The sequence below is a fragment of the Hyaena hyaena genome, unplaced genomic scaffold (assembly GCF_003009895.1).
Source record: "Hyaena hyaena isolate Hyena2069 unplaced genomic scaffold, ASM300989v1 scaffold_279, whole genome shotgun sequence".
Lineage (NCBI taxonomy): Eukaryota > Metazoa > Chordata > Mammalia > Carnivora > Hyaenidae > Hyaena > Hyaena hyaena.
The window spans coordinates 923,111-939,079 of NW_024080910.1; the positions used below are offsets into that span (position 1 = coordinate 923,111).

Genomic DNA, 15,969 nt, shown 5'->3' on the forward strand with positions numbered 1-15,969 from the left:
AACATACCTGGAGCACAGATAAACAAACTTTACTAAATTGCAGTTGGCAAATTACCGGACTTTGATAAAAACATCAGAATGGAATAGACAAAGGAAGCTCAATGTGCTGGTGCCAGAATCTCATTAAGAAAATGTTAATGAAGCTATGTTTGTGGCTTTGACTCCTAGGGGAGAATAAGCTGCTAGGTGATCTTCTGGTCCTAGGAGGGGCCACACTCTACGGTATCTCTAACGTCTGGGAAGAATACATCATCCGAACCCTGAGCCGCGTGGAATTTCTGGGAATGATTGGACTCTTCGGGGCATTTTTCAGTGGAATTCAATTGTGAGTAAAAAATAACAAGTAATTCAGACAGCAGATCCTCTTAGGGCTTATTCTAATTCTTTTCCTTAAGGTATGATTTGTCATTTTACCTTATAGAAATCCAGGCTGGAAACCTTTCACTAACCTCCTACATGAAATCTGAAAATTCACTATCTTTCTCAGTAAACTTCTTCAAAACTAAACAAGTTTATTGTCAATTATTAGAAAAACACTTAGTGGGCTTTGTAGAGAATTTACAAGAAAATATTAGAAGTACATTGATTCTCCCAAACCAACCAGTGGGTTTTTACATAGAGAAATAGCGTAAGTGTAAATGGCATGATTTGATGTACTTCGAAAAATGACATCTGTTTACTAGGAGTAGAAAACTAGAAAATGTACAGTATAAGTTTGCCCTTTCATAAATGTGTTCTTTTATTGCCCATAGATTTGCCTGAATGAACCGTATTTTCAAATTCATCTCTTAGGAATTTAGTGTTTCTACTTTCCTTAAACAGATAAAGATATAACACAAACATTCACTAAGCATCAAAAAAATCCAATGCATCAATTTTGCAATAATCCTTCATTGGAGCATATAAGTCATCCCTGACTAGTGCCTCAGAATTGTGAGAATAAGTGTCAAACAAAGCATAATTTTCCATCAATAAGAACCAGATGTTTTAGTGTCACAGAAGGGGTATAAAATGATATAGTACACCCTCCAGTCTAATTTCACCAAATCCCTTCCTACGAGGCAAGTGCTGTGTAATTGTATTGGTTCAGTATCTGAAATTATTTATGGAAGATATTTTGGCATCACCTTAATCATGTTTTGCAAATAGGCTATTTCCAAAACTCCTCCAAATTTTGGTATCCTGAGATATAGGAGAACACCTCCATAGCAGACAAGGGACAGAGATAAGGAGAGTCTCCAAAAATGATTTCTTTTTGATTCATGTTGAAGGTGCGATGGCATTTTAAAGCTCTTAAATTTAGTACTTCAGCTTTGTGAGAGGAAAAGAAATTGCCTACTTCAACTATTCATAACCAACATTCGTAGATCGATGGCTCATTTTATGGATTATTATTCTTGAATCCAAAATATATAATCAGACATCTAACATTCATTTGCTTCAGTTATAATCCATTGGAGCTAACGGAGCCCCTCCCGGCCACTGCTGCCAAAATAATGGAAGTGCCGTGGGGGTGTGTTCAGCAAATGGGGTATCCTGAGGGCACACTGAAACGAACATAAAGGCAGTGGAGTGATGCCAGCTTCATCTCCTGATCGTCTTTTCCAGAGCAGTGGTTCTCAAAGTGTACTTCTCTGACTGGCAGCACCCGTGCCACATGAGAACTTGTCAGAAATGCACGTCTCTGGGCCTCACCCAGATCTACTGAATCCAAATCTCAAGGGAAGGAGCAGGAGAGCCTATTTCAGCATGCCCCCTACACAGCTTTTTTTGTGCCTTTAAGTTTGAGAACCATTGCCCTGGAGAATCCTCAATCAGAAAACTGATTTAAGAAAATAATAATAAATGCTGCAAGTGCAAAAACTTTCCATACCTCACCATTGACTTTCTAGAACATTTGGTGAAAAGGCCAGTGGATGGCGGGAGCTGCCCCATGCCCGCTCGCACCCCCTCACCACTGTGGCTGGCCAAACCTAGCAAGATCCTTCATAGGTAAACCTTCATGGGTAAAACCCAATTAGACTTGCCTATCCCTGGCCCAAAGTCATTTTAAAAATTCAGTTGCTCTTTCATGACTTGTATAAATCTGGTAAATGAAAGAAGAAAAAAAAAGAAGTAGGACGCCTTATAATCTTACTCATCAGGTCCACTTTCTTTAAATTTGCAGAGCTATAATGGAGCACAAGGAGCTGTTAAAGGTGCCCTGGGACTGGCAAATAGGTAAGGGGTTTGCTCACCTAAAATGCTGTTTTTAGTAAACCCTGAGGGATATGTTTGAAGAGTGATGTGGGAGGTAGTGGGGCATGAACCACGAAAGGATTTAAAATGGGGAGGACAATAGAAAATGAAATCTCTTGTCATTTTAGGAATTTTTGTACACAGTAAGAGACTGAACTCTATGATTCATAATGTTTCCTAATTCAGCTCCTGCCCATTATCATCGTCAAGATGCCATTAGTGTAGATGCAGAAGTATGTTATTAGGTTAAAGACCAATGGGAAAGAAAAAATGCCCAGAGGCAGTGGTGGGACATAAATGACAGCAATTTTCTGTAGCCAAGAAACACAAAACTGATGTGATCATTAAAAAGTGGCACTTCAGCAAAGGGAAGAAAAATGAACAAAAAGGCATAAAAGAAAACAATGTAATGGGCATTTTGAACCCATAAAAACCTTTTCAGAAGGGAGCACTTTGCACATAAGAAATGGTTAATTGATCTCCAAATGGACTTGGTAGAAAATACCAGGTACGTTTCGAGCTAGTTAATAGTCATCCAGGGTATCTCAGATCCCACCTGTTTCGAAAATCACTTTTATCTAAAAAAAAAAAAATTAGGACAAGGATTTAAGATCCTAGGTGATTGCTATAATGATCACACAGCAAGCCCTAGAAAGGAATGACATTTAAAACCTTCTGCCTAGATAACCCTTCAATGTCTGTATCAAGACTCATGGGGTGCAGCAGTGAGCACAGAGCTTGGCTTACGAGGGTGCTTGGAAAACATGTGCACTGTGGATGTGAATGGGAGGGGAAGCCAGATTTCCCACACAGAAGCTGGCTGCTTGAGCCACCTCCAGCTTATGTGAGCTCTGATGCGATTGACAGCTTCAGTGGAATTCTGCTTCCACAAGCAAGGACAAAGCCGTAAGCTTCCCTGAGCCACTTAACCTACCCCCAACCCGGAAGCGTCCAAGGCTGGCTCGCTACTGACATAATTCCCTCGGAAGGCACACTGTGAGCTACAGAATTCTGCATGACTCTCCCTGGGGGGTTTAGCTAGTGACTTCAAGGACTGACAAGCCCTTGTGGCTGTCACAGAACTCTGCCATTTATTTTCTTTCGGGTTTTGCTCCAGAATGTTACAATTAAATGAAAATCAATAGAGGAGGGGGTGCAGGCAGGGGAGTAGGGGCAGCTGAGGAAGAAAACCGGCCGCAGGTTATGGATGCGTTTGCCTTTGTGACTCTCAGAGCCAGGAAACAAGATGTTACCCGTACTTGGTAACACTTCCCAGGCAGTGGTATAAATTAGTTTTATATTAATAGTAACAGCAATAATAAAAAATAATTTGTCATCTAATTATGTGGATGGCATGTGCATGTCCACTGAGGTTCTGTTATAATTCAGTGTTAGTTAAATGTGTCATCAAAAGGTAGTTTTATTCTTAACTCTCCTATTGCCATTAAAATGTCAATCCCCTGTAGTCCAAGATGATGAAAGGCAGTATAAAAGGAATACATTATAGAGCCATCAGATTAATTCCTGATTGGAAATGAGGCCAAAATGGTCAAGAAAGGGAAACAGATATTCATCCTTTTCTTTCTAAAGAATCGATGAGGTTGGGTTTTAGATTTTTTTTTTTTACACGAGGGCTGCCTTAATCCTCATTACCTCATCCTGACCAGCCACAGGGTTTCACTGGTTTAACTCAGTTCTAGGCACATAACGTTCACTGTGTAAATGTTTACTGAATGAGTTAATGACAAGCAAGGGAGATGGGGCCTGTTCTGCCATCTCTCATCTTTCAAAATATAGATAAGAGGGAAGTAGTGGGGCGAGAGGTGTAGGCTTCACATTGCCCTTTCTTTCTGGGGAACCAGGAGACAGCATACCGGCTACTGCAACTTGGGGACTGGAGGGGCAAGGAGACATGAGGCCATGGGGTCAGGGTCCTCCCAGAATACCCATGCACTCTTTGGGATGTCACGCAAGAGTGCCAAGCTATGATTGCTCTGTTTGGTGGAAAACTCACAGGGTCTTATTAAAGAGACAAAAAACCAAGACTGTCTTCATCTCCCACCACCTATCAAAGTGTTCCCCTGCCTTCCCTGTCTTCACATAAGCAGTCCGTCTCTTGCCGTCTCTTGGATAGTTCATATGGCAGATGTTTTATCAAAGTAAAGACATGTTTTTTCTATGGGGCAAGTGGGATAATAAATGTATTTTATATTTTCTGCACTCGTAACATTTTAAAAAACAGATTCTGTTATTTTCTTATAACACTTGCAAGATACAGAGTAATTCAAAGTGAGAAGACACAACTGGGATTGTTTGTTTTATTTCTTTGTCTTACCCTACTCAACAGAAAGACTGGGTCTGGTTATGTAATCGGTAAATTTCAGTAAAATGTACGACCTAACAGAGCTCAAATGTCCCGTGGAGCAGATGTGTTCAAATCACCGTCAGAAATCTAATAAATGGCTTCAATATTCCCTTTATCCCATTTGCCATATTGTATTAAAGGATGTGTGAACAAATACAAGCTGATGTGAAAGCGAAACGTCAAAGGAAAGAAAAAGTGTGCCGTGGGTCGGCTAGCTCAGGTCTGTGGTATGCAGGGGCTTCTTCACTGCCCTTGTGGGTGATGCTTGTTTTGGTTGTGGTTTTGGTTTTCTCCTGGAGACCAAAACAAAGATTTGACCTTTTCCTGAAGATGGGAGCAATGGGACCACAGAGCAGGAAGGACTTTAAAGATGATTAAGAGTATATTCAAAGGAAAATGAAAGACAGAACATTAGGGGGGGGGTCCCAAAGTGATGAGATAAAAATATGCAGCACATACACACACACATGCTACATACATATGTATATCAAATCTAAACTTACCATATCTAAATATTTAAACATACACCATATATTATACACCATGTATGTATCATAAATGTATAATCATTGAGATGCTTATTAGAATCAAATAGGATGCTCCATCAAAGTCCTGTTTTCTCTTCATAATAATTAAACAATATAGATTGCTGGAGGGTACACAGAAGTTAAAGCTAGACAGCATGTGTCCTGAGGCCAAGTTTCTCGACCTCTGTATGCTGGTTTTTCCTGTTTATTCACAGATCAATCTGTTTCTTACCTTTACTCTGCTCTATATTACAGAGACTGATTCATGAAAACTATACTTTCTAGGCTGTCTTGTTAGGTGGCTTCCAACTAGACTTGGACAATGGGAAGCAGTAGGAGTTTGGAGGTGGAAGGAAGGAAGAAACCAGGGTGTGTCTCCCTGTTTCTCTCTGTTTGGGATCCGGTCTCCAGAAATGGCTGAATGCCCTCTGTGATTATATCTTTGCTAGGCTTTCCTATCTCTGACCCCTGGCAACGTGGCCTCCTCTCTGGATGTCTCCAGCTCCAGGAGTGTGGATAACTGACTGCTATTGCCATCTCTGGAGTGCCTCATCATCCTTTTATGTCCTATTACCCATTCAAGCACCTTTGTGACTTGCACCACATATTAAATTTCCTTTATTGAACTGGACTGTGTTTCTGAACTGATACATTCTGTTAGCCTATTTCCTTGCCTGTATAGAGGGTAATAATAGAAATGATGTTCTACAATTGTAGATATTAGTTAATATATATAAATTAGCACATAGCAAGCATGCAATCAGTATTGGCTGATCGCAGTATTCTTTCTAATTTCTTTAACTTAAATCTCTAGGGGCACCTGGGTGGCTCAGTCAGTTAAGCGTCTGACTTTAGCTCAGGTCATGATCTTGTGGTTCATGAGTTCGAGCCCCACATAAGGCTCTGAGCTGACAGCTCAGAGCCTGAAGCTTGCTTCGGATTCTGTGACTCCCTCTCTCTTTGGACTCCCTCCCCTGCTCGCACTCTCTCTCTCTCAAAAATAAATAAACATTAAAAAAAATTTTTTTAAATCTCTAATGCATGAGGACAGGAGCTACCAAATGCTATCTTTTGTGAGAGAGGAAGCATTTTGAATAAGAAATGGTCATACACATGCCTTGTCTATAAACATAGCTGTTACAGCCATTATGTAGCTGTCAGTAAAAGTACTAATCAGTTCATGTGTTTGATCCCATTGATTGTTTGAAAACCCTGCATGGACAGCAAGTTAGGTCTTCAGATGTGCTGCTAGCATGTATTAACTAGCTAATGTCCACCTAAGAACAGCACAACTGCACTCTGACTGTAATCTAATTATTTGTTCATTTGGCTGATGAGGCTTTGCACACAAAACAGGATGTTCCTACATGAAAATATTGGTTGACCTAGCAAAGTGGTTAACTACGATGGTGTATATATTCCATTCCTGTCTCCCTAAATTTATTATCTGCAGCTTTTAAAAATAGGTTTAGAATGTTTAAGCTTGAAGTGCCCTGACACAACCTGATGAATAGAGCAAAACTCTGCTATGTATCTATTTTCCTACTTTCCGTGGCTCTGCCAGTTATACGGTCTCCTCTTCTCTGAGCCTGCCAGTTATATATCCAGCTCCCTACTGGACAGATGCTCTTGGATAATGCATCAGCATCTAAAACTAACGTATTCTGAATGGTACTTTTTATTTCCCCTGAAAACCTGTCCTCTCTCCGTTCTTTCCATGTCAGTAAATGGCACCATAATTCACCCAGTTTCTAAGTTAACCAGAACCCATGAGAACCCATGGATATCCTTGATACTTTCTTTTCTCTCACTACCCACATCCAGTCTATCACCAGGGCTTGTCGAGTCCCTACACACCTGGCCACATCCCTTTATCTCTACTGCCATTTTGAGCAAAGCCAATAGCATCTCTTGCCTGGATTAGGACACTGCACTTCTTGCTGGTCTGCCATGCTTTCTCCTTCCGGTCCCTTCTCCACACAGCAGCCAGAGCTATCTTTTAACGATGTGGATCAGGTGTTAGCCACCTGCTACCAACTCCTCAATGGCTTCCTATTAACAACTAGAATAGGATGTCAATTTCTTTCTGAGACCTACGCGGCCTTGCACGTCCTCTGCCTAATCTTCCACCCTCATCCCTTCCCACTGCTCCATTCTGTTCATCCTGCACAACTGTTCTGGCCCTGGCAGCTCCTGAAGCACATCAGGCCCTGCCATTGGGGTCTTTCATTTGCAGATTTCCCTACCTGACATGTTCCTGTCCTGGCTCCTCCCATGGCCCTTTCTTTCTTGTCCTTCAGCATTCAAGGTAAATGCACAAAGAAGCCTCAGCTAGTTACCCTTCCTAAAGCAAACCCCCTGCCATTACCTGTAAGGAACCATTTTCTTCCTTCTTAGCACCGAAGCAGCTCTAAACTTCTCACCTATTCTGTTTTCCACTACTTTGCTGACCAAGGGCAGAGTAGACACTCAGTGAATACGTGGTTGAATAATTGCATGAATATAAAACATCAGATCCCACATGTGAGAGTCTACAGTGTGCCAAGTAAGGTGATGGAAGGGTAGCTCGATCATATTTAATCTAAATCAGTGAGATAGTTAAAAAAATAAAAAAAGGCTCTGGTGCCTGGACTATGTTCTGACCAAGTTTGATTATTTTTAGTGGATTTTTAGTGGATTAATTTAAGGATGTATCTTGTTCCCAGTCTTTTAATCTCATATTCATTGAATAAATACTGAATTAACTTTATGTCTTTCCATGTATTGATCATAGATTATTTAGTATTGCACTTTTAGTAGCTTGGTTAAAAGGAGGATGAATTATTAGTAGCATGATATCCAGTTACAGGAAAATTGATCCACTTTTAGGGAATTAAAACTTCTGATGGAGAGTCAAAAGCTATCTGATTTTATTATGACTTAATATCTGCAAAAGGACGTATACTTTGCTGAATTAGGAAAACGGTTATTCTAGTTTCCTCTTAGGACATTTCCACCACACTAGAGGGGGCTGTTGTACTGAGTTTGCTCACTTAATGTTCAAAATAATCTTTTTATATAGATTTGATGTGGCTTTCCTTAAACTGAGAATCAGAAATGTATAGTATGATGATTTGTGCCCTTAAATACTTTTCATATGAGAAAACCAAATTTCTCTTCAGAGGAATCACCAGTCTTCATAGTCAAGGGGACTAGGTGTCCAGTACCTACCAAATCCTCCCAAATTCATAGAATTCAGATGAAACAATTGTCCCATGACCTCATTGGACACATTTAATCAAGGATTTCTTTGGACAGATTGGATTCATTTACTATAGTAAAATGGCCAAAGATCCACTGAATTATATTGCTTATGTTTATTCTATGCTTTATTCTTCCAGGGTAGAGAAATGAGCATTAGTTTTGTACCTTTGTATTATATCACCGTCTAGGAAGAGGTGAACCAGATTCTAGAGTTAGCCATAAGGTCTTGCTTCAGACTCAACAAAATTGTGTACTTATGGAATCAGTACTAACAATTGTGTGTCTAGTTATAATGAGAGAGAATTTTAGAGGATGGGAGGCTGACCATATAGTATTCAAGAACTTTTTTTAATTTTTCTGTTTTGAAAAACTTAGTTCTCTGGTAGTCTGTGAAGCATTTACTTAACTGCTCTAAAATAGCAGAGTCTATATGTGAGAACCCTCAGTATGCTAGGAAAAGTGATGGGGAAATAGGACTCAGTTTGTTTGGGGGTGGGATGGAGTAGGATTCACAAATCTAGAAGAAATTCACAGGTCATGGTGTGCTCAGAGAAGGAAGTGGTCACCCCCAGGTCACACAGTTAAGATTTCAGTTCAGTCCGCATCTCTGTGGTATGTAAGCCCTTCCATTTTGAGGACTATGTAGTTATTCATTATTGTGAACAATACCTAGGACCAAGTAATTTTACAAACCAAAAAAAGATTTTTAAAAATGTTTTAAAAGACCTAGATAGTAAAAGTTAAGTACAGCACCATTGGAAACAATTCAGAAGCCTTGACCCCATATTCCAACTCTAGCCACTAAGAGGCACTCCTTCCCAGAAGAAGCAAAATATCAGCTATGTGGTGCGAAGCAGAAAGTTCATTTTCCACATGAAGATTTTTTACTTTTTATCTTATGTTTTAGCCGTATATGACCCAATAATAAAATCAGTTCATAGAATGAAGAAAAACTCCCTGTGTGAGCGATCAATGGCGTGCTCTGGCCTCCTTGGTCCATGTACTGTGGGTACTCAGAGGCTCCGGAGGAGAATGTCACGCCACCTCTCTTTCCTCTCCTCACAGGACTGCTCTACGTTGGCTTTAGTGCCTGCATGTTTGGTCTCTACAGCTTCATGCCGGTCGTCATAAAGAAAACCAGCGCCACGTCTGTCAACCTCTCCCTGCTCACAGCAGATTTGTACAGCCTGTTCTGCGGATTGTTTCTCTTCCACTACAAGGTAAGTTGAGTCAGCGCCCCTCTGTGAAGACCATACTTGGTGGGAAAACAATCCCACATAGGTGGGAATGCCCTGCTCTGGAAAGCTCCAGTGTTGTGTAGGGAAGTAGGAGTGCAGCATCGTGTGCTAACCCCCCAGATATTCACCTTTCCACTAGAAAACAGAGGCAACATTTTGTCACAAGAGACCAGTAACTACAAGCACTTGATGGTGAAAGATAAGAAACTGCCGTGGAGGGAAGGGCTTTGGAATAACGGGGGACAGTTTTTCTGACACCATTCAACCCAGAAGCTACTCTTTTTCCAGCCTAAAGCTAGTAAGGTTTGTATAGTTTCCAAACTATAACCACACAATGGATTCTACCAAAGGCATCGGCAAGTTATGTTCTCATTGGAGATAAGATGCCATTCCTGCAATTTCTGTTTTGCAGACATTTTCATAGCAAGCATGAGTGGAAAATGCTAATGCACTTGAAATATTGTTTTTTTACTTAAAGATTAGGGCTTGGACTAAATGAATGCAGAGAGATCTTTTAAAGCATTTGCAATTAATATATCTGCCCAAAGAAAAGAAGAAAGTATTTTGTCCAAACATGGCAGTCTTTATAAATGCGAGATGACCGACATGCTCACCCACGGTAGGCAAGACTACTCGGTTACATCACATTGGAGTCAGATGCTATCTTTTTTTTAAAAAAATATTTTTATTTATTTCTAGGAGAGAGAGAGAGAGAGAGACAGCATGAGCAGGGGAGGGTCAGAGAGAGAGAGGGAGATACAGACTCTGAAATAGGCTCCAGGCTCTGAGCTGGCAGTCAGCACAGAGCCCAATGCGGGGCTCGAACCCACGAACCGCGAGATCATGACCTAAGCGAAAGTTGAACGCTTAACCGACTAAGCCACCCAGACGCCCCAGATGCTATTTTTTAAACACTGCACTCACTTCAGACATTAACAGTTGATTGGAACTGGTATAGGAGAGGAGACCCACTTAACGAGTGCTGACTCCTTAACGAGTCCTGTAAGATAAAGGTCAGTGGGGACTCTGAACAGGGTGAAAAAGGACCAGATGAAATATCCAGACAGATAAGACCAAACAAGGACAGGCAAAAGAAAAGACCTGTAGTTTGGACTGAGGACTGTAGGCACTTCTTGGACAGCCAAGATCCAGCCTGACCCTCAGCATCCCTTAGGGCCATGTTCCTGAAAGTCTCCTGTCACCAGCAAGACTTGCTAACAATGCAGATCCATGGGCCACACCTCAGAGTGGATACTGGAATCCATATTTAGGGATGTATCTGGAGGAGTCTGTGCTATTAATGGGCTCCCTTGGGAAGCTGATGTCCTCTGACTTTGAGAAAAGATAGCTAGGAGGGATACGTGAACAGGGCCCCTTCCTATGCTTGCACTGACTTTGGTTAGACCTGGGACTCTCCATGTAAACAAGCATCAGGAACTGAGAAAGCTAATGACCCAGCTCAATTCTCACTCTCTGCGGTCCATCTTCCTCTCCCAGCGTGTGTGTGTTATTACTTACTTGGGATGAGGAAGTTTGCTGGAGAGGAAACCATGTAGTAACCATCATGCCATCAGAAGGGAGGCTGTGTTATCTGAAAACTGAGTTATTGTGTTCACCAATTTGGAGATGTAGTGGATGTTTTTATTTCTCAAAGCAATGTTTCACTATATACATATATTTTGTAACTATTTAACAGATAAGTTTCTTTCATGCAATGATTGGTTCAACACAATAGGTGTTTTCTCTAGTTAAAATTGATTTCTACTGTCTTTTTTAAATTCAACTTTCGAGGCACCTGGGTGGCTCAGTCAGTTGAGTGTCCGACTTCGGCTCAGGTCATGATCTCGAAGTTCATGAGTTGGAGCCCCACGTCTCTGTGCTGACAGCTCAGCTTCAGATCCTGTGTCTCCCTCTCTCTCTGCCCCTTCCCTGTTCATGCACTGGCTCTCTCTCTCTGTCTCTCTCTCTCTAAATAAATAAACATTAAAAAAATTTTTAAAGTAAACTTTCAAGATAATAATAGATTCATGTGCAGTTTTAAGAAATAATACAGAGAGATCCCCATTTCCCCTTTACCTCATTTTTCCCCTTTGGTAACACCTTGCAAAGCTGTAGCACAATATCCAGATATTAACACTGGTGCCATTGGCACACAGAACATTTTATCCCCACGAGGGCTGCTCATGTTACCCTTCACAGCCATGCCGGCATGCCTCTCCCCCACCTCCATAATGCTGCAGAACTTCTCGTTTATTCTCCACTTCTCTAGATTTGTCACTTCAGGAATGGTATGTAAATGGAATTAACCAGTATGTAACCTTTGGGGTCTGTTAATTCTCTAGAGATTCATCCAGATTGTTTCATATGTCAGTATCCCATTCCTTTTTATTGCTGAGCACTTTTCCATGAGATGGATGTACCATGATTTATTTAACCATTCCTTTGGTGAAGGACATCTGAGTTTTTTCTAGTTAGGGCCATTACAAATAGAGCTGCTCTGAACATTCATGCACAGGTTCTTGTGTGAACAGTTTTCATTGCTCTGCAATAAACAGCCCAGAGTCCTAGTGCCACGCATATGGTCATAACATGTTTAGTTTTATAAGATACTTTCAAATTGTTTTCCAGAGTGGTCTATTGCCTTTTATTATGAATATATGTTCATTGTGAGAAAGTCAGAAAATACAGTTACATTCTTTCACAAATTGATACAGTTTTATAGTATATATACATATATATATTTTATAGTATATGTGTATTTTATAGTTTATTTGTATTTTAATGAAATATGTTTTTATTTAATATGAAAAACTATTTAATAAAATACATTTCTATTGAATGTAATTTATTAAATAAAATAAAATTTAATAAAAAACTACTTTGTTACATGCTTTATGTAAACTTAGCATGTATGTATCTCCTTGTCATTTAATATCTATACATAATGTGTATGTGAGTCTGAATGGGTGGTTCTCAACTCGGGCTATGCATTATAATCGCTTGGAGAGAATATAAAACATATGCTGTGCCCAGGTCCCACTCCAGAGAGTTGGATACTGTTTGGTCAGGAATGGGGCCTTTTAGAAGCTCTACAGGTGATTCATCACTTGAGAATCACTCACACACAAGATTATTTTTAATGGATACATAGTTTTCCATGTAATGGTTTTAGTTTGTGTAACCCAGGATTTCTTGACCATGGCACTATTGACACTTTAGACCAGGTGATTCTCTGTTGGGCAAAGGGGGCATGTCCTTTGCATTAGAGGATGTTTAGTGGCATCTCTGGTCTTTGCTCAATGTCAATAGCATCGCTCCGGTAGTGGCATCAAAAATGTCTCCATATGTTGCTAAATTTTGAGAACCATTGATTTAACAATCCTTAATTATTGAACTCAGGTGATACCTCTTTTGGGCTAAAGAAATAATTTGGGGAATTAGCTTATACTAAATTTTTGCTCACATTCAATGTTTCAATGTTTTTTTTAAATCATTTTAAAATAAATCTTATAATTGGTCTGTTTAATTTCCCTTTTGAAACAGAGATCTTTAAAACAGTTTGAGAATCCTTTTGACCAATCAGGAACCCTGCAAAAAGGCAGTATTTGCAAAGCCCTGTTAATATTATGGTAGCCAGGATGAAAACACAGACAATGCTCTAGCCCTCCTTCCCCTTCACTTTCATCGTACCTACAGTTGACCCTATACCTCCGAGTTCTTAAATAAATACTGCCTTGTACTGTTCTTTCCTTGTTTTATGAATAGTATTTAATATCTTCAAAGAAATAAGTTGAATACTCAATTTAAATCTAGAAATTAAAAAAAAAAAAACCTTTCCTTTGCCTCTTTTCTAAAAGAATCTCCCAAGCAATGCCTGAATTTTCAAGCAAATAGACATTGTTTGGAAAATTCACGACTTTTTCACCCTGGCCCAGCTTGTCTGCCTCAGAAATTGGCCTTGGGCTTCCCAGATGGAAGGCTCTCTAGAGCTGGGGGGAAGGGTGGGTCTGAGTGGCTTGTAGGTTTCCCACTAGAGCCAGATGGGCCATGTCAGAAAATTGATTTTTAAATATGCTTATCATCATGAGCAATTTATGGTCAATGTGAAATCTTGGCAAATTTTGCAAAGTTCAAAAATGATGATGTCATGTGATGGTGTGTGTGTGTGTGTATGTGTATGTATTTGGGAGCAGAGAGAAGGTAGTTATATTTTCATATATCTTCTTTGGAGAAATGTCTACTTAAATGCCTTGACCATTTTAATTGGGTTGTTTGGTTTTTTATCATTGATTGTAATATTTCTTTATATATGCTGGGTAGTATATACACTTACCAAATACTTGATTTGTGAATATTTTCTCCCACACTGTGGTTGGTTGTCTTTTCTCTTTCTTGTTAGTATCCCTTGAAACATAAAAAGTTTAATTTGATGCAGTGCAATTTATTTAACTAGTGATACTTTTAAAAACATGAAGGGCACCAAGTCAATTCCACCATGGACCCCAGGCCACAAGTCTTTCCCAGGGGTCCCCAACAATTCTCCTCTCCAGGGCTGCTCAGTAATGATTGCCAGTTGCCTCAGATCACCTCCTTTAAGGGGATGGACGAAAGTCAGCCTAAGGAAGAGAAAATTCAGTTCAGATGAGGGTAACTTCTAACTATAAAGACTGTAGTCAGGAAGAGAGTTTAAGCCAGTAACCCTCAACTTTGGCTGCACATTGGAATCCTCAGAAGAGTTTTAAAAACACTGAAGCTTGGGTCCCCCTTCCCCTGATCCCAATTCCTGCAGTCCGCAGTACAGCCTGGGTGTTATATTTTTGAAGGCTCCTGAGATGGTCCTCTGATGCAGCTAGAATTGAGAGCCACTGCTTCAGACTGACTTTATGTGGCTGCAGGCATGTGCAAATGGGACCAAAGGGCAAAGATTATAAGATGATAGCTAAATATACAGCTATTAGCCATCCAAAAGTGGAAGAGACTGCCTTGGGAGTTTCTTTCACTGGAGGAAGCCAGATGCAAATGTGGGAGGGACCATGTGGAGGGACCTCCCACTTCAGTGCTGACGACTGACCGGTGTCCTCTGGGATTGCATTTGGATTGGCTACAGTCTGCACTTATAGTTTATTCCCTCACTTAATCATGATGTCTTTACTCTAAATAACCTTCTGGCCTGGTTATAAATACCTGCAAGTTGAAAAGGGAGGGATATTTGCTCACAGATGTTGCTTACCTGGACAAAACTAAATGATTAAATGAACTTCTCCTGCCCAACATTGATTATTTGCTTTTTCTTGCTTTCCACCTTTGGGAGAAATTCATTCCCTTCCCCACCCATCTGTCCACAGTCTGCACCTTCTCCTCCTCTTGTGCTGACTGCCATGCTGACTGGGCAATAAAGCCCCGTGTCCCAGGGAAGCAAATGACCTAATTCTGAATTAGACAACCTGCATGATATAATGCTCTTGCAAACTCCGATTTTACAAGACTTTTGAGAAGTGGTTATATGTCTATTCTTTATTACCTGACAACATTATTGAGTCCAGAACACTCAATCTATAACAATCCATGGAAAGTACAGAAAATGAGCATTATTGGGCCTCAGAAGCCCCCATAACCAAACCCAGGAAGAGATTAACACTAGAGATTTACAATTTGATGGTGTGTTGGCTTTTCAACGTTAGAGCTTGATCAGTTATGAACTCTACCCCCGTATACTTATTGTACAAACAGGATGGTTTTGAAATGAAAGGATCAGATTCCTATGACTGCTCTAACAAATTACCACATATTTAGTGACTTAAACCAACATAGATTTATTATCTTACAGCATTGGAGGTCAGAAGTCTCACTGGGCTAAAGTTGTTAACAGGGTGTGTGGCTTCTGGAGGCTCTAGCGGAGACTCAGTTTCCTTGCCCTTCTCACCTTCTAGAGGCTGTTTGCAGTACTTGGCTCATGGCCCCAATCTCTATTTGGAAGGCCAGCAGTATAGCATCTTCAAGTCTGACCTTGGTGAGATCATATGGGGTCTGCCCAGATAATCGAGGGTAATCTTCCCAGCTCCTTAATTTATTTTTATTTTTATTTTTTTACAAATAGTTTATTGTCAAGTTGGTTTCCATATAACACCCAGTGCTCATCCCCACAAGTACCCTCCTCCATACCCATCACCTCCCTCCCCCTCACACCCATCAGTCCTCAGTTTGTTCTCAGCATTCAAGAGTCTCTCATGGTTTGCCTCTCTCCCTTTCCCCCACTACTTCCCCCCTTCTTCTCCCCCATGGTCCTCTGTTAAGTTCCTCCTAATCCTCCTATACGTGCAAACATATGGTATTTGTCCTTCTCTGCCTGACTTATTTC

The 15,969-nt window shown here is 40.5% G+C and overlaps 1 protein-coding gene across 1 annotated transcript in view; it reads left to right on the forward strand.

Annotated features, from left to right (window-relative positions):
* The window catches only part of SLC35F1 (solute carrier family 35 member F1), a 180,704-nt gene that overhangs the window by 138,102 nt on the left and 26,633 nt on the right, over positions 1–15,969 (forward strand). Inside the window, exons 5-7 of the mRNA XM_039246030.1 lie at positions 169–325; positions 2,168–2,220; positions 9,439–9,593. Of these exons, the coding sequence (XP_039101961.1) occupies positions 169–325; positions 2,168–2,220; positions 9,439–9,593 (365 nt within the window). The remainder of the gene's footprint in view (positions 1–168; positions 326–2,167; positions 2,221–9,438; positions 9,594–15,969) is intronic.